The sequence below is a fragment of the Myxocyprinus asiaticus genome, chromosome 21 (genome assembly GCF_019703515.2).
Source record: "Myxocyprinus asiaticus isolate MX2 ecotype Aquarium Trade chromosome 21, UBuf_Myxa_2, whole genome shotgun sequence".
NCBI classification, from domain to species: domain Eukaryota; kingdom Metazoa; phylum Chordata; class Actinopteri; order Cypriniformes; family Catostomidae; genus Myxocyprinus; species Myxocyprinus asiaticus.
Genome location: NC_059364.1, coordinates 4,234,208 through 4,256,844, shown reverse-complemented (window position 1 = coordinate 4,256,844; position 22,637 = coordinate 4,234,208). Strand labels below are relative to the sequence as shown.

The window sequence follows — 22,637 nt, the reverse complement described above, 5'->3', positions numbered from 1 at the left end:
TTTAGCTCAAACTAGGTGGGGGCCTTTCCATTTTCCACACTTTTAATGGATAAGAAAGTGCGAGGAGAAACGTAACAGAAGTTGTGACTGCGAATGAACAAAAACTAGCTTGAGTTATTTTAAAACGGCATGTCATAATGTCGGCGATGGGTGGACAGGTTTTTGCGCTGTTGACAGCGAGTATTACCATGGAAAACATGACGTCCAATTTCTACGAGAGGAACAGAACATCACATTACCGTTTAGCTGAGCTCAACCTCTACGCCTCACTCTGCCATATTTTAGGAATTACACATTTGTTTATATGTTAATTTGGGGAAAGATTGAGATTTTGTATACTTTTACCATGTTTTTCCATCATCCAGTTTTGCATTCCCTTCTAATAAATAGCAGCTTAAAGGGATAATTCACCCAAAAAAGAAAATGCTCTCATCATTTACTCACCCTCATGTCATCTCAGATATGTATGACTTTCTTTCTTCTGCTGAACACAATCAAAGATTTTTTGAAGAATATTTCAGCTCTGTAGGTCCTCACAATGCAAGTGAATGGTGACCAGAACTTTGAAGCTCTAAAAAGCACATAAAGGCAGCGTTTGGGTCCTGCCTCTGCTGATTTGTGACTAAAAGGACTTAAATTTTGATCTGTTTCTCACCAACATCTATCATATCACTTCTGAAGACATGGATTAAACCTCTGGAGTCGTGTGGATTACGTTTATGCTGCATTTCTATGCTTTTTGGAGCTTCAAAGTTTTGCTCACCATTCACTGGCATTGTCAGAGCTGAATTATTCTTAAAAACCTTTGTGTTCAGCAGAAGCAAGAAAGTCATACACATCTGGGATGGCATGAGGGTGAGTAAATGATGAGAGAGTTGGTAAATGGTGTATATGAAAATGGTTTTGGAATGGCGCTCTAGTCATCCTCTGTCCTCATAAGCCACACAAAGTAAATATCCTTCTAAAAAATTCCCACCAGTTTTTCCTTTGAAGACATACATCTCCATTTTGACATACAACTAAACAAACCATCTGTAATCTGCTTCCTCAAGCTTAACACACAAACAAACCTCATGCATTTATCTTCTCTGTTCTTTAGTTTATCTGTGAGGCCTGTACATTAAAGATCCAGTATTTTATTAAGTCTGTTTAACCTTCTGACTGTTGAACCCTCCCATAAACAATCATTACTCATTCAGAAGACACACTGCATCAGAAACATCATAAAAAATCAATATAAGTTAAGCTCAATTGACAGCATGTGTGGTGTAGTGTTGAATACCATCAAAATTAATTCAGATTCGTCCCTCATTTTCTTTAAAAAAAGCAAAAATCGAGCCTCCAGTGAGGCACTTACAATGGAAGTGAATGGGGCCAATTTTTGGAAGGTTTAAAGTCAGAAATGTGAAGCTTATAATTTTATAAAAGCACTTACACTAATTCTTCTGTTAAAACTCATGTATTATTTGAGCTATAAAGTGGTTTAAATCGCCGCAGTGTTACGTCGTCATGGCAACAAAGTTGTAAATTAGATATAACTTTACACAGAAAAGATAAGATGTCTTGTTGCTATACTTCTGATACAGTGAGTATTTTATCGTCCTTCCAGATTTTTGCCTTTTAAAGAAAAGGAGGGAAGAGTGAAATTTTTTTTTTGTGGTAATCAACATTATGCCACAAATACTGTCAATTAAGCTTAACTTGTTTTCTTTGCATTATTCGTGGATTTTGGTCATAAACTGGTCAACGGTTTAAGCATGTGCTTACATATTTAACCGGGCCTTCCATATGGATAAAATATAGTGCTGTTTTGGAGATGACACCGGTATGGGTCAGATTACGTCCCTGTTGAGCCAGCTGGGCTGTCCTGGGGTCAGTCAGACAGGTTGGGTTATTTATTAGCCCTACATTTCTCCATGCTTCCTGATCAAAGGATTGTTTGGGTTTCAGCGGCACCTTTAGTTCCAAAATGCCCTATCAAGCTGTCTGTTCCAGGATACTCAGCCACCCCGGTGTCATCAGCAGTGGTTAAATGGATTTTCCAGATAGAAACACGGCTCCTTCTGCTAACTGCCAGTCAGTCACAGGTTTAATTAGGCGTAATACAAACACATCTCAATAATGCTTCTGTGCTGTCCATGCCAGCAAGACAGAAGCTCATTTGTCTAGTGTGCCGTCTACCTAAACAGCTTTTTAAGGCAACATAGGCACACTCCCAACACGGATTATACGATAGGACCCTTATTAGATCTTGCGAAAAAGCCAGCGTGCGCTGTGCAACATCAATGATATTTTTTTTTGGCAGGTCACGGTTGCCAAAAATCAGCTTATTCAAAGAATCCGACAACATAAGAAACCTGCGCTTACTTTTGCCGTGAAAACTTAAACAGACCGTTTATGCTTGAAAGCCGTTTAAGCCGTTTGTGTGACCACACACTCTGTCGGCTTATTAAACGTAACTGGTGTAAGATCGTGCATGCAAATGCGCTCATTGATCGTGAAATTGGTTCTTCATTAGACGGCCGTCGTAGGACTGCGACCGGAAATTTCATCACGAAGACAATTGATGTAATCGGCTGTCAGTGAGCATGACTATCACACTAAGTGATCAAAGATTGCAGAAGAAATCGTACACAATTTCCTCAAATTTAAGATGGCAAAATCGTGGCCAAAATTGTACAGTGTGCACTGGGCTTAAAGGCTAGAGTATACTTCGTTTTCCATGTCCCATTCCGTCTTGTGCATGGTCAAGCGCTCAGCCTTTCAAGGTATACTCTTTTTACCGCAAGCTTATACAAATGCATACGACGCATGCGCACTACAACTGCTTTGCCAATACACTTTAGCACATTCAATGGCGATGACGTGTAAAGATGCGGACTGTTCATGTGTCTAGAGAAGCTAAGCTGCAAGTGGGCAGTCCACGCATATTGTGTTGATGACAAAATTTGCGCCACGCACTGCACGAGACATACCACCGGCAAAAGGAAAGCCCAAAGTATGCTTTGGTCAGACACGGACGCTTGGACAGCAGAGTGCGTGAGCACTAAACGCGCTCAGTCCTATATCTAACATGCGTCTTTGAACGTGCAGAATGCGCCTGGATTTATTTGCACTAATTAGTGGGTCCACAAGGTGGCAACACTAACATTATGAGCCTTTGCTGTCATGAAGAAGCGCTTGAAGAACATGTAATCGCCGCTAAACACCATGAGATGAAGGTATAAACAACAACAGTGGAAGTGCAAGTCAAGAGCGCGTGTGAGGAGGTCTTGAGATACCTGCATTTGTATAACTCGAGTCTGAAGGAATATAAAGACATCTAAACTCCTGAAGAGAAATAGTCTCATAGAAGTCGTATCATGCATGCACCAACCACCTGTGAATGTGCGCACAGTCATATGGAGTATACTCTGACATGCTCCCGTTCAACTGTACGCAAACACTGAGCGTTCGTGTCAAAATGGAAGTGAACCTAGGGGCTTAAGACTGCATTGCATAAATCTTTCCCAGATAAAACAAAACTCAATGAAACAAATGATTCAAGGTAGCAGATGAGTTGAGATTAATGGTGATAATAAAAATACATAAAAGTATCAATGTAAACGATTCATCAGTGCACATTATTATAAAAAAATAAGACCAGGGACACTTAAGAAAGTAAACTGGGTTTAAAAGACAATGCAGATTTGAGTTTGTTAAGACGGCTCTCTGAATATGGGGTCATTGTGTGGGAACTGGGGAGAAACAAAGTCTGTGAAAACCATTAGATTCAGGGATGAGTTCTTTATTACAACAGCAGGGAAGGGCTGTAGAGCTTTAGTCCACAGCAGACTCTCTCCAAAACACCAGCCTCTCTCTCACTGCCCATATGTTTAAGGTCTCTCAGCCGTGCATATGTGTGTGATTGATAGCAGGGTGTTAAAGCGCAGCTCTCCTGCGGAGACTGCAGTGACGGATCGCTCTGAGCTATTGGGAATGCAAGTGAGATTTGTCTGCCAAGGGTCATTGTGCCACATTATTCCTTATCCTTTAAAAGGTAAAGCACAGGAGAGAAGATCCTTGACAAGCATTTTACAGTCCCTACGCTGCTACAACCCACAAATTCATATTTTGAACGGACAAATAAGACAGTAAATGACATCTGAAAACATCTGGGCTTAGACACATTGTTTTACTTGACCCCAGCTATGTGATAAATTATTCTAAAGCTACCAATATGGAAAAAGTTTGGGATTATTTACTATATGTGCTTCCCAGGTGAGTCACCACTGCATTTTTATGGGAGCGTCTTATCTTGTCCTCCAGAGCGCAGATCTGAAAGAAAGAAAAAATAAAAATAAAATACAGAATAAACTTTTAGCACTGTGGAACTGTATAAAGTCTCATTAAAACATTTTTACTCTCACTATTTTTTTTTCCTCTTCTAAAAATGTCCAATAGCGCATGTACATGCATCACAGGAGATTTGTGTTCAATTTTTTCCAGGATATCTCAAATCCTGTTTTGTGTTTAATAGAAATCTGTGCTGGAAAAGACGTTGATAAAATGACATTAAAAAAAATGGACATATTGCTAAGGCTAATTTCATTGCCAACATTTTATGTATCCTAAATACAACAATTAAATAATCTGGCACACATTTTTTGGTAAAATTACAGCTTGATTGGAAATGACGGCTAACAAATATATACTGTTCAACATTTTTATGTTTTCTTAAAAATCACTTGTGTCATATTTCATGTCAAGCATGCCCTTCACTAACACTTTTGACAATTTGGTTAACAAGCACACTAACTTTTGAAAACTTTACATGGGGCAAAATTGTTGGACCACTCTGAGACATGTTGCAACATTTAAAAGAAAATAGCTGGAACTCATTTTTACACAATAAATATTGAAATGGTTTATGCTTATTCCACTCTTTGTTTAGATAATCATTGTTTTGAACATGTAATCATTTCTATTTTAATAATAGTTTAATATTGAAAGTATGGGTCTGGGACAAGGCTAAAATAATAAAAATCTATATAAAAAAGCCATTTGAAAAGTACCAAAAAATAGTTTTAATGTGACCTTAATATAACAAAAAGAAAAAAAACTGAAATGCGTGCGTGTTTAATTAAAATGGCACATAAAACTGCCCAAAAGTTGAAGAAACACACAACAATACTTCTGGTGATCTTAAATTATTAGTATTTAAAGGGACAGTTAAAAAAAAAAAAAAAGAAAAACAAGAATAGAAAATTATGTCATTATCTTATCTTCACGTTGTTCCAAATCCGTATGACTATCTTTCTTCCATGGATCATAAAAAGGAGATGTTAGGCAGAATGTTAGTCTCAGTCGCCATTCACTTTCACTACATCCTTATTCCATGCAATGAAAGTGAATGGAGACTGAGGCTGTCGTTTTACCTAAATTCCTCAGACATCATGGACCAACGTTAGGGTGAGTAAATGACGACAGAATACTCATTTTTTAAGTGAAGTATCCCTTTAAAAAAAATAATGTATGGCCCAGGGTAAAGAAGGGTTATAAAAATAAAGTCATGTCCACTGTGTGCGCCTCCCTGTGTGAGTTCACATACGTGTAAGGTGAGAGAAACAGCATAAGCGCTGCTGTAATTATTCATACGGTTTAAGTAAGAGTAAACAGATGTGCGGTGTAATAAACTTAATCTCATTTTTGTTTAACACAGTTTGGGGGGAGCGCACAGTTAGGATGTGATGCTGGGGGCGGGACAAAGCATCTCAAACATATTGTGCGTTTACAGTTAGCAGTAGTAGTGCTGGTTGGTATGATGGTATATAGGCTACTGTGCGACGGGAGAAATGTGTATCAATTTGCTGTAGTGTTTATAATGCCTTATATTTGCACGGCTATCAGAGGGCAAGACAGCACTGCAGTTTATTTACATGTAAGAGCGATGGATAAACATGGAGTAATGTGAAAATACAGACCAAGACACGTCCCAAACAAGTCAAGAAGAGAAAGAACTTATTATAAAGGGGTGTTACACGAAGATGAGTTTACGACAAAGCTTGTTGCATTATTATATTTATGACAAACTTCCGGTCTGTTGATTGTCAAAAGCAGTGAAATGGTGGCTTTAGTGACCCTGCTCCACCCTCTGTCTCTATGGCAGTATCTCTCATCACTTACCCTGTCATGGTATCCCTGCTCTTTTAGCCTGGCCTCACTCAGAAGAGTCGTCTTTTCAGCAAGCTGGACCTGATTGTAAAAAGAGAGAAACACCAGAGTTCATAATGTAAACAAAAAATGAACACAACACATGTGGAAGTACACAGTGTCCTGGTTAAAATAAATAAAAAAATAAATAAAAAAAAAGCAGTTCGAATTTCCTCAAACTGGCATGGGTGTATTAAGAAAAACTGACGTAAATAAATTAAAAAAGGTTCAAAACTAACCTTTAGCTCATCAAGACCCTGAAAAACACAACAATCAACTGGTTACATATCTGTATCAATAGTCATAAACATTATTCATACATAAAAATAATCAATAATAAATTGCACGGTACTGCCTTTAATATATGTTGATTTTAATTCATTGTCTCACTGCAGTCTTTTGAACTGTACTACAATAATAAGAATCACCACTGAGAAAAAAACTGAGAGAACAAAGTCACAATGTAAAAAATCTTATTGGTCCTAAAAACATGCATCATTTTCTTAATGCAATTTTTGGGGGGTGAAACGTGACCTGAACATGTTTTCATGAGATTCACCCATGTATGATGACAAACACAGAAAACTATGAACATTTCAAACTAAAGAGAGCAGAACATTTTTCTCAGTGCCCCATCTGATGTTGGTTACTCCTGAACATGACAGCTTTAAGAATGAAAAAATACTGCGTGACATCATTGTGTAAAAATGCAGCATGGGATCCAGAGGTGCACTGCGTGTTTCACGTCTCAGAGAGAGCGCTTTGTAACTGCACCAAACACACATGAGGAACACTTCCATCCTGAACAACACTCAACTTTTTGCCTCTTGCGAAGCATGCAGTCGCCTGAGAGCCGTACTGCAGCGTAAATCGAACAGCTCAGGATGCTCTCGGAGGAGTTAATTGAGAACAGAGACTGCCTGTTAAAGGCCCCTTTCTCATGGGGTACATTCCAAACCTTTTCAGGAGATTCATTCCTACGGCCTATTCTGGAGCGTGACTATGAGACTAAAAATGAGACTGTGGTCATAACATAGTTTCTTAAAACTCTATTCAGTGACTAGAGAGAAAGACTGCCAAAGCTGTGAGATTAATTGAATATCTTTAAATTGTTACATTTTACACAGTTACTAATTTAACAGTACAAATGAATCATTCTGCTCTGTGACGTCTAGTAGATATAACACACAATATTTGTTTTTTATAAATTTGTTATATTGCATTTTACATAACTGATCAAATATAAACTGATCATTTAAATTTTTTAAATGTGTTGTTAGCCTTAACCCAAGTAGTTATTGAATAACTTTTCCATAAATACAGTGCATCCGGAAAGTATTCACAGCGCTTCACTTTTTCCACATTTTGTTATGTTACAGCCTTATTCCAAAATGGATTAAATTCATTATTTTCCTCAAAATTCTACAACCAATACCCCATAATGACAATGTGAAAGAAGTTTGTTTGAAATCTTTGCAAATTTATTAAAAATAAAAAACGAAAAAAAAAAAAAAAAAAAAATCACAGTATTCACAGCCTTTGCCATGACACTCAAAATTGAGCTCAGATACATCCTGTTTCCACTGATCATCTTTGAGATGTTTCTACAACTTGATTGGAGTCCACCTGTGGTAAATTCAGTTGATTGGACATGATTTGGAAAGGCACACACCTCTCTATATAAGGTCCCACAGTTAACAGTGCATGTCAGAGCACAAACCAAGCCATGAAGTCCAAGGAATTGTCTGTAGACCTCCGAGACAGGATTGTATCGAGGCACAAATCTGGGGAAGGGTACAGAAAAATTTCTGCAGCATTGAAGGTCCCAATGAGCACAGTGGCCTCCATCATCCGTAAATGGAAGAAGTTTGGAACCACCAGGACTCTTCCTAGAGCTGGCCGCCTGGCCAAACTGAGCGATCGGGGGAGAAGGGCCTTAGTCAGGGAGGTGACCAAGAACCCGATGGTCACTCTGACAGAGCTCCAGCATTTCTCTGTGGAGAGAGGAGAACCTTCCAGAACAACCATCTCTGCAGCACTCCACCAATCAGGTCTGTATGGTAGAGTGGCCAGACGGAAGCCACTCCTCAGTAAAAGGCACATGACAGCCCGCCTGGAGTTTGCCAAAAGGCACCTGAAGGACTCTCAGACCATGAGAAACAAAGATTGAACTCTTTGGCCTGAATGGCAAGCGTCATGTCTGGTGGAAACCAGGCACCGCTCATCACCTGGCCAATACCATCCCTACAGTGAAGCATGTTGGTGGCAGCATCATGCTGTGGGGATGTTTTTCAGCGGCAGGAACTGGGAGACTAGTCAGGATCGAGGGAAAGATGAATGCAGCAATGTACAGAGATATCCTTGATGAAAACCTGCTCCAGAGCACTCTGGACCTCAGACTGGGGTGAAGGTTCATCTTCCAACAGGCCAACGACCCTAAGCACACAGCCAAGATAACAAAGGAGTGGCTACGGGACAACTCTGTGAATGTCCTTGAGTGGCCCAGCCAGAGCCCAGACTTGAACCCGATTGAACATCTCTGGAGAGATCTGAAAATGGCTGTGCACCGACACTCCCCATACAACCTGATGGAGCTTGAGAGGTCCTGCAAAGAAGAATGGGAGAAACTGCCCAAAAATAGGTGTGCCAAGCTTGTAGCATCATACTCAAAAAGACTTGAGGTTGCAATTGGTGCCAAAGGTGTTTCAACAAAGTATTGAGCAAAGGCTGTGAATACTTATGTACATGTGATTATTTTTATTTTTTATTTTTAATACATTTGCAAAGATTTCAAACAAACTTCTTTCACGTTGTCATTATGGGGTATTGTTTGTAGAATTTTGAGGAAAATAATGAATTTAATCCATTTTGGAAAAAGGCTGTAACATAACAAAATGTGGAAAAAGTGAAGCGCTGTGAATACTTTCCGGATGCACTGTAGGTGTATATCATGGTATATACTGTATATATATATATATATATCTTTACTGATCAACATTTTGGACAATATTGTGATATACATTTTACTTATATCACCCACACATAAGCACAGTGTCCGAGTTAAAAAAACACACTTTATTAATCCCATAGCTGGAGTCTCCATTATCAGTAAATAATAGAATAAATGCCTTATTAACAGGTAATTTAGCTAGAAATCCAAATGGGAATGATTTAAGTAAAAGTAAAATAATTTTTAGCTTTTGAATGTCAGAATTTAATTATCATTGAAGTTAATATGTATTACATATCATCTACGAAAAAAAAAAACAACATTGTCTCCTAGAATCATGCTCCTATATTTCTACATAGCTGGTTGCTCTTATCGCAGCAGTTTCCTGGTGAAATGAAAACTGGAGGCGACACAACAACAATTACTTTTATTAACTTTCAGAAAACTCAAGAGTAAAACGGTAGATTATCAGTTCATAAACACTAACTTTTCGCCCTGTTCCTCACACAATTCTATCTTATGACATCTAAACACTTTTACTATAGCACATGACTTGCAAGTAGGGCTGGTCGATATGGTCCAAAAATCATATCTCGGTATTTTTAGGCTGAATGACGATACACGGTATATATCTCGGTATTTTCTACGAAGTGGGCTAAATGTTCAGTTGTAAGTCAAAGCCACATGTAACATGGTAAATGAAGCTTGCAACACGCTTTGTTTCGGGGCAGAAGACTTTTTGGGCTGTGAAGGCTTCGCAGCCGGGGTTGCAGCAGCAGCACGAAGTTTAACACACTCTTCGTACATCAGTTTATGTTTGCTCCCTAAAAAATCCCACAATGCACTGTAAAAACCAGGGAGCATCGTTGCTCACTATGTTCCCTTACCGGAAACGTCCTCGTGTCTTCTGAAGTCTCTCAAGTCACTAGATGACCAGCACAAGTGTAAAAATATGAAGTCCAAGCATTATTATTTTCTCTTAAAAAAAGAGATGTTGTTCGTAATGTCTTTCATTCATTATTACCATGAAAGTGAAACAATCTTTTAAATATTTAAGTTGTTAAAAGAAGGTTTAAAATACACTCCTATATATCTGTATTTCTTTACACCATTTATCTGTTATAATAGACCTTTTTCACAGACTGTGATGATGCGTTTCAGCTCGTTAACATGTCGTGGGTGAGTCAAAAGTGTGCGAGTGGGGCCGGGTTTGCACACAGATGCAGAGGGAGAGTGGGGGTAGAAGCACCACAAAATGACATGGATACTTTAGCAATGGTAAGGTTTAAGTGGAAAGCTTAGGGTAGGGGGTCAGTTTTGTTGATTTATAGAGCATTTCACTTGCTTTTATAGCCAAACAGTCGATGTGTTACCTCGGAACTGCTGCGATACGTGTAATGAACCACATAATATAATTTCCAAAATTGGCACCACAGTCACATAACTTTCATTAAATCAGGCTGAAAAAAAATTAATAAAAAAACTTTGATAGTACTAATGTTACAGAGACCACCAGAGGACTGCTACAGGCACCTGAAACAAAAAAATTCTCTTAAGAGGAACTATGCTTAAAACTGTATCAACTACATTTTAACCCTCCTATGGTATTCCAAAATGGCACCTGCCTTTGGTATTCACGTCATTTTTAGATGTCTAACCTCTTTTTTTTTTTATGATGATAATGATACCATTTTTATTTCCCTGAAGTAAGAACAAGAAAATTTGGATTTTATGCTATTTTGATTTAATTTACATGTAAATTTATAAATGTTACCATTAATTTACATATACAGTACATATAAGCAAATAATAATAATAATAAAAAAAAAAAAATAATAATAATAATTCTGAACAAAAACTTTGATAAGTTGAAACGAAGAAAATATGTGAATGTGACATAAATTGAAGGCAGATGGCTGCCATCTGGTGAACAAAATATAAATAACATGGCTGTCGCCACCTACTGTGTAGTTTGATGGCTTGTTGTAACCTAATTTTATATTTTATCACAAGATATGCATTTGGATATATATTTAGACATGATCAAACTATTATTTGTCTAAGTTTAGCAATTTAAAATGTATCTGAAGTGTCAGTTTTTGCAGTTTATGTCATTATGCTTGTCATCAAACCTGACCATGGTGTTACAAAGACAACGAATAAGCATTTTTCTACCAATAATTTATTTCAAACATAAATATGTAATAACGCAAAGTAAATGCATAATAATGTTTATAAAACGAACATCAAGAAACAGAAATTAACTGCAAAATTCTGAAAATTCAATTAGAGTATAAAACAGAAGAATCAGAGTAAACATTTTGCAATTTCAAACTTTCTATAGTAAAAATGTATTTTGCAAACGTGTGTGTGTGTGTGTGTGTGTGTGTGTGAGAGAGGGAGAGAGAGAGAGTGTGTAAGATTGCTGTCATCGGCTTGAAAGATGACCTGTGATGTCAGCAATGACCAAAAGATGGCTCCACTTCTTGATGCCCTGGTTCTGTGTTCTGCATTGTGAGTGTGTTACCGTCTCAACCCTTCATTTCTGAGTGTGTGTTTAGCATTGTGGCTGATTTATTGGTTTTATTTGACAAATGTAAAATAAAGTGTTGTGTTAAAGTCTCACTAGTTCATTCTTGTGCGTGTGTGTGTGTGTGTGTGAGTGGGTATGTATGTTTTGCACTGAGGATGTTTTAGAGTCTCGCCCTTTAATTTCTGCATTGTGGCTGATTTATTGATTGTATTTAACAGATTAACAAAAAAAAGAAAAAAAACTGGTGTTTTTTTTTTTTTTTTTGGTCTTTCCCATTCAATTTCAATTTTGACCAAAAGTGTCTTTTTTTTTATACAACCACTTAGACTTATCGAATCAAGCCCGATTTTTATTTTTTATGTTCAGATGGCAAATGGAGGAAAAGTCACAAAGTCTTGTACTGCTCAGATAAAGGAAACCATTTTTATGAAATTTTTAAAATGTATGTCGGTCAAAAATGACCAAATACCATAGGAGGGTTAAAAGGAAAAAAAAAAACTATTTATCTGCAAATACATATAGGCCAATTTCAGCTAATTCTGAATTATTAATCATGTTAACAACAAAAATTATAAGATTAATTGCAATTTATTATTATAACATATTGAGATCACTGATTAGAGCATCATAAGTTGCATGTTGGAAAATATGTGTAAAGTGTAGGGATGTACCTGAGGACCACTGAGACTTCTCTGCTGGAGCTCCTCTAACTCCTTCTGCACCTCCCCCACACGGCCACCCAACTCCTCCTCACGACTCTAAAGGAGAACCAAACCCAGAGCAAGCGTGCCATTTCTCACTGAATTATAATTTTGCAATGCATCCATGCTGTATTCATTTTCTGGTAATAAACTTGAGTCTTAAAATACACAAGAAAACAATTAGATCTACAGGCTGCAGTAATAATCATATTACAAATAGTTAGCATACTTCTCTGTCAGGACAGTAAATATCTGTCGCCATAAACGGCGCCATCTTGATATCAAGATGGTGCCGCGGATGGCTGCCTCGGTGTGGAGCGCTCCTATTCTTTTGTTGTTTTTGTTTGTTTGTCCTGTGTTTAGTAATCCTTTTCCAATCAGTTTTACCAGGGATGAACTGCTGAACGTTCGGCAGCATATACCAGACAACCTTTTCCCGGTTTTTGACTATTCGGATGTTTTGCTGGACATTTTAGTCGGAGGCGCAGCTGTGTTGTTCAAGAGACGCAGGCGAAGGAGACGAGCAGGCGCACTGGTCAAGCTCCGTCGACACGGCTTTCGAACAGTGCTGCAGAGTATTCATCTAGTGAATCTCCGGTCTCTTCCTAACAAAATGGACGAACTACATCTCCTCACCCCTACAAACAAGGACTTTTCAATCTCTGCTGCCTTGTGCTTCACAGAAACCTGGCTGAGTGAAGCCATTCTGGACAGCGCGTTACATCTGCCGGGCTTTCAGCTGTTCAGAGCGGATCGCATCGCGGAGTTAACGGGGAAAACGAGAGGCGGTGGAACATGCTTTTACATCAATGAAAGTTGGTGTACAGATGTAACGACGTTAAAGAAGATGTGCTGTCCTAATTTGGAAGAGCTCTTTATTAACTGTAAGCCTTTCTACTCGCTGCGGGAGTTTTCCTTGTTTATTCTGGTGAGTGTTTATATCCCGCCAAACGCTTGTCTGAATGCAGCACTGCAACAGCTGGCTGATCAAATCACAGACACAGAACAACAATACCCGGACTCAGTTATTATTATTCTTGGGGATTTTAACAAAGCAAACCTCACACGTGAACTGCCCAAATACAAACAGCACATCACATGCCCCACCAGAGACAGGAACATACTGGATCATTGCTACACAACAATAAAGGATGCATATCGCTCTGTCACTAGAGCAGCTTTGGGACTCTCTGATCACTGTCTGGTTCATCTTCTTCCAACCTACATACAGAAACTAAAATCTGCTAAGCCTGTAGAGAAGACTGTAAAGAGATGGACCAATGAAGCAGAGCGGGATGATTGGAGTGTTTTTGAGGCTGCAGACACCAATCTGGACGAGCTCACAGATATTTTTACATCATATATCAGTTTCTGTGAGGATATGTGCATTCCTACTTGGACTTATTTAACGTTCAACAATGACAAACCATGGTTTACAGCAGAGCTCAGGCAGCTCGTCAGGTCAAAGAGGATGCTTACAGGGGTGGGGATAAAGTCTTGTACAATCAGGCCAGGAACACACTGAATAAGGAAATCAGAGTGGCTAAAAGAAGATACTCTGAGAAGCTGAAAAACAAGTTTTTAGCTAACGACCCTGCATCAGTGTGGAGTGGCCTAAAACAACTTACTAACTACAGAACTCCTACCACCAACACTGTAGGGGACCAATAACTGGCTGACGACCTGAATGTGTTCTACTGCAGATTTGAAAGGCCAAATCTCACACCCTACACCCACTCTGACCTTCACTTCACACAAAAAACACCTCCTGCAACCCCCCTCCTTCCCCCTCCTGCTACTCAACCTGCACTTAAGAACTGTGAAGAAGAGGTGTGCCTTGTCTTCCGAAAAAAAAAAAAAAAAAAAAAGACAAGAAAAGCACAGGACCCAGATGGCGTTTCACCCGCGTGTCTTAGATCCTGTGCTAACCAGCTGGCCCCCATCTTCACACTGATCTTCAATAGAGCACTGGAGCAGTGCAAAGTCCCATGCTGCTTCAAATGCTCAATCATCATTCCTGTCCCAAAGAAACCAAAAATCACAGGACTTAATGACTACAGACCCGTCGCCCTGACGTCTGTGGTCATGAATAAAAATAAGTTGAGAGACTGGTGTTGGCCCACCAATTTGCTTAGAGCAAACAAGTTTGTGGATGATGCAGTCAACATGGGATTGCATCATATCCTGCAACATCTGGACAGACCAGGGACATATGCAAGGATCCTTTTTGAGGACTTCAGTTCGGCTTTCAACACCATCATCCCAGCTATACTCCAGACTAAACTACACCAACTCTCTGTTCCCACCTCTATCTGTCAGTGGATTACCAGCTTTCTGACAGACAGGCAGCAGCTTGTGAGAGGGGAACTTCACTTCCAGCACCTGTACAATGAGCACTGGTGCCCCCAAGGGATGTGTGCTCTCCCCACTACTCTTCTCCCTCTACACCAATGACTGCATCACCAAGGACCCCTCTGTTAAGCTCCTGAAGTTTGCAGACGACACCACTGTCATCAGCCTCATCCAAGATGACGATGAGTCTGCATATAGAAGGGAGGTTGAACAGCTGGCTGTTTGGGGCAGTCAAAACAACCTGGAGCTGAACACGCTCAAAACGGTGGAGGTGACTGTGGACTTAAGGAGGAACACCCAAACACTGACCCCCAGACACCCTCACCATTCTAAACAGCACTGTGGCATCGGTGTAGTCATTCAGGTTCCTGGGCACTACTCATCTCATAGGACCTGAAGTGGGAGACCCACATTGACTCCATTGTGAAAAGCCCCAGCAGAGGTTGTACTTCCTTCACCAGTTAAGGAAGTTCAACCTGCCACAGGCGCTGCTGCTACAGTTCTACTCAGCAGTCATTGAGTCTGTCCTCTGCACTTCAATAACTGTCTGGTTTGTTCAGCTACGAAATCGGATATCAGAAGAAAACAAAAGACAGTTCAGATTGCTGAGAGGATTACTGGTTGCCCCCTGCCCTCCCTTCAAGAACTGTACACTTTCAGAATGAGGAAAAAGCTGGAAAACGAGGTCACTCTGGACCCCACAAACCCTGCCCACTACCTTTTTGAACTGTTGCCTTCTGGCCGACGTTTCAGAGCTCTGAGCACCAGAACCATCAGTCACAGGAACAGTTTTTCCCTCAGGCTATCCATCTCATGAACAGTTAAAACTGCCCCATTGAGCAATAATTATGTGCAATTCACAGTTTAGTCTTTTTATATTTATCCAACACATCCAACCTCTTCTACCATTACATTCCCTTGCACTGTATATAACAGATTTGTATTTAAATTTGCACTACATATGTCTATGTGTGTGTGTATATATATATATATATATATATGTGTGTGTGTGTGTGTGTGTGTGTGTGTGTGTGTGTGTGTTTTAATTAAATTTTAGTTTTATAATGAAATAAATTAATATGTTGGCACAATTATATTTTTGTCTACAAAACTAATTTCAAACATTTAAGCATACACCTTCAGATCAAAAGATTTTTAAGATCACGAGAAACATTTCAGTCAAGTGTTTCAAAACTTTTGACCGGTAGTGTGTGTGTGTGTGTGTGTATAATATATATATATATGCACACACAATGCCTTGCAAAAGTATTCAGACCCCTGACTAATTATCTCATATTACTGAATTACAAATGGTGAAATGAAATTTCATTCTGTTTGATATTTTATTTTAAAACACTGGAGCTCAAAATCAATTATTGTTAGGTGACATTGGTTTTATGTTGGGAAATATTAAAAAAAAAATATAGAAAACTAAAATATCTTGCTTGCATAAGTATTCAACCCCTGTGCTGTGGAAGCTGCCAGGTTACACCGATGAAAGAAATTGCCCTAACGGGGACACAATTACTTTACCATTGGCATCCACCTGTGAATCATTAATGTTGCAATCACATTTTCTGGATAACAAAAACCCATTGTTGAAGGATCATTGGTAAGGCTGTGAATCTTAAAAAAATGTAGACCAAAGAACATTCCACAGAAGTTAGAGATAAAGTAATAAAAATGCATAGATTAGGGAAAGGGTACAAAATAATATCCAAATGTTTGGATATTCCAGTGAGAACAGTGTATGGGAGGGTGGCAAGAAAGAAGCTGTTACTCAAAAAGTCCCATCTGAAAGCACGTCTGGAGGTTGCCAGGAAGCATGTGAGTGACTCAGCTGCGATGTGGGAGAAAGTTTTGTGGTCAGATGAGACCAAGACTCAAAGCGCTATGTGTGGCGCAAACCTAACACTTCCTATGCCTCAAGACACACCATCCCTACAGTGAAGTATAGTGGCAGCATCATGCTGTGGGGATGCTTCTCATCAACAGGGACTGGGCATCTTGTTAGACTTGAAGGAAGAATGGATGGAGCAAAATATAGGAAAATACTGCTAGAGAACCTGCTTCAGTCCACTAAAAAAACTGAAGCTTGGGAGGAAATTCACCTTTCAGCATGACAATTATCCGAGCACAAGGCCAAAGCAACATTGGAGTGGCTCAAGAACAAAAACATAAATGTCCTAATGTGGCCCAGTCAAAGTCCTGATCTCAATGCTATTGAGAATCTGTGGCACTATTTGAAAATTGCAGTCCACAAGCGTCACCCAACCAACCTGAACAACCTGGAGAAAATCTGCCGAGAAGAATGGGCCAAAATCACTTCGTCACTGTGTGCAAAGCTGGTACATATGTACCCCAAAAGACTTAAAGGAGTTATTGCAGTAAAAGGTGGCTCGACCAAATATAAATATAGCATACTTGGCAATAAAGCTGATTCTGATTCTAAAGTTGGATTTAAGCAGCATAAGGTCTGCATCATTCACTACAGCTCTAGGGAAGTTTCAGGTGGTAGTTGACTAAGGTAATCATTTCCTGATGTTGTACAAACTATTTGCTGAAACATGAAGTTACTGACTTTATATGCTGGAATTTAGCAAAACTATAAACTCTTCACATAATACTTCCTGTGCCAATGTTGAAAAAGAATGGGAAGGTTTTGTTTACGGATGTTCAATTTTTACAGTCTTACTATAGAGCTGTATTATCTAAAACATCCGCTATACATTTGTGCAATAATTCACAATTGAAAAAGCAAAAGCTACAATTTCACTGTATTTTGAAATACAGTACCTGTAGGACTTGTTCGTACTTCTGAACCGTTCTTTTTAGGTCTTCGTCCTTCTGAGCAATTCTTTTCTGAAGCTGACACACTTCCTCTCGATGGCTGTCTATTAGCTCAGCTTCAACACTTTGGGCCTTTTCTGTGTGGACATAATAGACAGGAAAGTACAGTATGAGGACATGAAGGTCATGTCTACATCACTGCCTTTAAACCATTTCCAGATTGGATGAATAACATGTCAGGTTTTTAAAAATTTGGTAAATCAATGATGGAATTTCAAAACTTATATTGACATTCAGTTATAATTGACATTGATGTCAGTAAATAAGCTAATGTGTCCAGTATAACCATGGTAATCCCATGGAACATTCACCATTCTTATCATGGTAAGAACCAAAATAGGGTTCTGGGAAACCTGAGAAGGGGTTTCTCTAAAAACATACCAATGGTCTCCTTTACTGAGCCTTCCAGTTCCTTTTCCTTCAAGGCCATCTGGGTGTTAAATTCCCTCATTAACTGCTTAAGAGCAGAGTTGTGTTTCATTTCCATATCTTCCATTTCAAGCCTGTTAAAAAAAAAAAAGAAGACCAACCTGCAGTATGAACCCAGGGGGAAAAGTTTTGGCTAAAAATGTTCATCTTTAGGTCATAGGGCAAAAAGAACAAAGTCCCACTAAAAAAACCTGTTTCTGAAATAAAACAAGAACATCACATAAATCTTACATCAGTTTCTTTTCGCTTTCCTCAACCATCTCTTTCTTCAGGAATTCTAGTTCCTTCTCATGCTCTTTTCTTAGAGTGCGAAGGTCTTTCTGAAGTCTGGTGTAATCTTTATGGAGCTTCTGCTTCTCGTTCTCAGCTTCCACCAGCTTTCTCTGAAGATCATGCTCTGAGATGTTTGTATCGTTGTTTAGGCACTCACTATTTGTCTCCTTATTTCCTTGAGGTGAATTCTGTTGTGCTTTTAGCTGATTTTCTTTCTCTTCTAGCCTTCTGTATAATTCTTGGAGCTTCTCCTTGTATTCCTTCACCAATAAGTCCTTTTGACTTTCCCAATCATCGTGGTTCCTGACAGTGTCCATGTCCTCCTTGACCAGCAGTGTTGCAGTCTCCATTCCTAACTTACTGTGAGTACTCTGTGCTTCTGAAACATGCTCAATCTCAGCTTCCTCGATCTGTTTCTCTTTAATCTGACCATGAAGATCCAAGCAGGTCTGTTGAAGTTCTTGGACCAGTGTTGTCTGCTTGAGCAGGTCTGCTTTAAGGCGACCAATCTCGGTTTGGTAAATTGCAATCTGCTCATTAGATTCGGAGAGTTTGCTCTCATGCTCTTCTTGTCTTAAAACAGTTTCGTCTCTTTCTCTAGCAGCAATAGCACATTGCTCCTCCTTTGCAGACATTTCTTTTTGAAGAACAGCAAGCTTCTCTTCATAAATATCTTTTAAGCTTTGCAGAGAGGTCTGTCTTTCCACGCTCTCTTTCTGTTGCAACTCTGCTAGATGCTTTGCATGCTCTTTCTTTAATTTAGCTATGGTTTCCTCTGTTGTCTTATCATTCTCCTCCAGAGTCTTAATACGTTCTTCCTTTTCAGTCTGGGTTCGCTTGATTCCTTTAAGCTGGGTCTGCAGATCATTGATGGTCTGGTCCTTTTCCTCAATTTGTGATGTTAACTGTTTACGAATCATACCAATTTTCTGCTCAGCCTTTTTCTTCAACTCAGCCACTTTACTAGCCGTCTCAGAGGACGCCTTTTCTCGCACCACCTTCACGGCATCTTCTTTCGCCCTCAGAATCTCTGCCTTCTCCTTCTCAAATTCAGACCGCTGGGATTCCAGTTCCTGCTTGGCTCTTTGAATGTCTCCCTTCAAAGACTGCAGCCTTTCCTCCGTTTTCTGCATAAGGGCACCGTTTTGAGAGCTTTGGTCTTGAGCTTCCTGTAGCTGTTTCATCAGCTCTGTCTTTTCATTTTCCCTGATACTAAGGTGCTGCTGTAAATCTGCTGCAAGTTGCTCCCGCTCTTTTATCCGCAGTTCTAGCTGACCCTCTAGATCGATTACTTTCTTCGAGCAGCTTTCCAGATCAGAGGTCAAAGCCTGTACCTTCTGTTCTTTCTCACTAAGAGCCTGGTCCATTTCTGACTTACTAATGGACTGATTGTCAACGTTGGCAGTGAGCGTTTGAACGCGCTCATCCTTCTCCGCAATCTGCCTCTCCATTTCCGCAATTTTTTCCTGAAGAGACTTTACAGTGCTGTGACTCTGACTGAACTTTTTCTTCAGCTCAGAGAACTTGTTCCTGAGTGAGTCTGCTTGCTGTTGAAGCGAGGTCTTCTCTTTTTCCAATTTTTCCACCGTCTCTGCCATTCTGCATTTTAGCTTTTCTTTTTCCTCATTGTTCTGCTGATTCAGCAGAGATATGGCTTCCTCTTTCTCAATTATGCTACTTGCTAACTGGTTCTTCAAGTCATTTATGATAGATTCTTGATTGTTGATTTGCAAAATATTTGCTTTGAGGTCTTCTGATATGCTTTTGTTTTCTTCACGAAGCTGCTCGATGTGAAGGTCTTTCTCAGAAAGTACCAGGGAGCGATTCTCGGCATTGGTTTGCAGAGACTCCCTTTCGGCATGTAAGGCTTTAAGATTCTTCGAACTTGCATCAAACTGAAGAGTTATCTCATCAAGAGAGCTCTTTAGATTCTGGTTCTCGTCCAACTTCTGCTGAAGTTCTTTCTCTAAAGTGTTGATTCGGTTGTCCTTTGTCAAGATAATATTTCTTAGATATGTGAACTTCTTCTGATTATGTATAACCCTGTGTTGTAATTCTCCAACCCTTCCTTCAACTTTTTTACACAGCCCATCAGAGAAACCATCTAACTTAGCCTGGACATCCTGACAACACTGCTCAAACTCCTTTGTGATGGCACATAATTGGGTCTGGATCTCTTTTTCCTTAGTTTGAAGCTCTGCAGTTTTTTCTTCAAGTATCCTCTGGAGGTCTTCGTTGTCTTTACACTTGGACGTTTCAAGTGTACTCAACTTTTGCTGGGTGTTTCTCAACTCTTCAGATAAGCACTGTAATCTCTCTTTACTAGTTTCCTCTCTCTTTCTCAGTTCATCCTGAAAGAGGTCCCTTTCATTCAAGGCCTGGTTGAGATTCTTCTCCATGATTTCGACTTGTCTTTTAAATATACCCTCTCCTTCAGACAAACTTTCCAGTTTGCTTGCTGCCTCCCTGAGCTCTGTCTGCAGTTTCTGCACAGTGGTCTCCCTCATGGCAAGTTCTTCCCTGAGGTCCCGGACATCTTTCATGACCTGTTCCTTCTCTTCTCTGCTGGCTGAAAGCTGCTGAGATATCTCCTCAAATTCCTGGGCTTTCTCTTGCAAAAAGAGGGCGTGTTTTTCCTGCATCTCCTCCTCATGCTGGCTGAGCTTCTCCTGCCAATGATGAACAAGGTTCTCCTGCTCCTGTTTATGGGTCACATTAAGCTTCTCTACTTGCTCCTTGTGATTTGCCTCTAAATCAGAGACGGCACTGCTGATGCCTTCAGAGCTTGTGTGTGCCATCTCTAAGATCTTCTCCTTAAGTTGCTGGTCTTTCTGTTGTAACTCTTGAACTTTCTTGGATAACTCTGCTTTGGCATTCTCCTCTTGATCATCAAGCTTCTTCTTCAATCTTTCCTGTGCTTCTTTGGCTTTCTGCCGGAATTTCACCATCTTGTTTTCTTGGGATTTCAACTTGCAATCCATGTCATTCCTAATGTTCTCAAGTTTCTTTTCATGAGAACTCTTCTGATCATCCAGCTGCTTTCTTAACCGATTTTGCTCCTCTTGCATTGCTTTGCAAGTTTCAGCATGCAAATTCTCTTTTTCAGTTAGGTCCTTCTTGATTTGCTCCACCTTTTGCTCTAGCTCCTGAAGTTCATTTGTCTTTTGTTCAAGACAGACTTCTTTCTGTTGACAATCATTATGCATTGTCTCGAGAGCTTGCTCAAGATCTTTCACTTGATTCCTGGTTTGTTCGAGATCTTCTGTAAGAGTGCTAATCTGAGATCTGGATTCATCAAGGGCTTCTTTATAAGATTGTGACCTGAGTCTAAGCTCTTCCAATTGAGCATTTCCATCTTGCAGTGCCTGCTTGGCATCTTCTTCAAAAATCTTTTCCTTGAGCACATGTTCCTCCAGTGCCTTTTCTTTTTCCTCCAACACCATCTTCAGCTGATTTAGCTCTTCTTTCAACATTTTCTCCACCCCTGCAAATGACTGTTCATTTTGGAGTTTCATAGCTTCAATGTCTGCCTGATGTTTTGCTTGTACTTCCTTGAGTCTCTCCTTAAGTTCTTCCAACTGTACATTTCCATCTTGCAGAGCCTTCTTGGCATCTTCTTCTAAAGTCTTTTCCCTGAGCACATGTTCCTCTATCACCTTTTCCTTCTCCTCCAACACTATCTTCAGCTGATTTAGCTCTTCTTTCAGCATTTTCTCCACCCCTGCAAATGATTCTCCATGCTGAAATTTTACAGCTTCAATTTCAGCCTGATATTTAGTTTGCTCCTCCTTGAGTCTCTCCTCAAACTCTTGTCTTGCAGATTCACTGATGGTCTCCATAGAGGACAGCTTCTCTTCAAGTTGTTGTTTACTCTTCAGAACCTCACTAAGCTCAGAAGACATGGTCTCAAGCTCTGTCTGTTTATTACTCAGCTTATCCAGCATCTTTTGGTTCATCTCTTCTACATGAGAATGAAACTGTTTCTCCTTGTCTTTCAGAATGGATTCAGTCTCAACCTTGTGTTTCTGCACAAGCTCTTCCATAGCGATTTTATGCTGCTGGTTGAGGGCTGTCATCTGCTCCGTCCTTGCCCTTTCCAACTCCTGCTGATGCCTTTCCTTTAGCACAGCTATATCAGCCTCACGCTTCTTTCTCTGTTCTTCAGTCTGTGCTGAGAGTTCATCTGCTTTGGCACCATTCATTTCAGAGTTACCCACAAAACTTTCCAGCTCTTGAATTCTCTGCAAAAACAAAACAAAAAAAATGACCTACAATTCAAAGAATGTACTTTGCTTAGATATATCATTGCTTTCATTCACTTGTTACAAAGCGTTGACTCTGCAGTTCAACTACAATA

At 39.7% G+C, this 22,637-nt stretch overlaps 1 protein-coding gene across 1 annotated transcript in view; it reads right to left on the bottom strand.

Annotated features, from left to right (window-relative positions):
* Positions 1-22,637, bottom strand: part of LOC127412005 (golgin subfamily A member 4-like) — a 73,396-nt gene that overhangs the window by 7,165 nt on the left and 43,594 nt on the right. The window contains exons 16-22 of the mRNA XM_051648013.1: positions 18,239-22,521; positions 17,960-18,081; positions 17,525-17,655; positions 12,347-12,433; positions 6,432-6,449; positions 6,166-6,234; positions 4,245-4,317 (exon numbers count right to left, since the gene is read on the bottom strand). Of these exons, the coding sequence (XP_051503973.1) occupies positions 4,245-4,317; positions 6,166-6,234; positions 6,432-6,449; positions 12,347-12,433; positions 17,525-17,655; positions 17,960-18,081; positions 18,239-22,521 (4,783 nt within the window). The remainder of the gene's footprint in view (positions 1-4,244; positions 4,318-6,165; positions 6,235-6,431; positions 6,450-12,346; positions 12,434-17,524; positions 17,656-17,959; positions 18,082-18,238; positions 22,522-22,637) is intronic.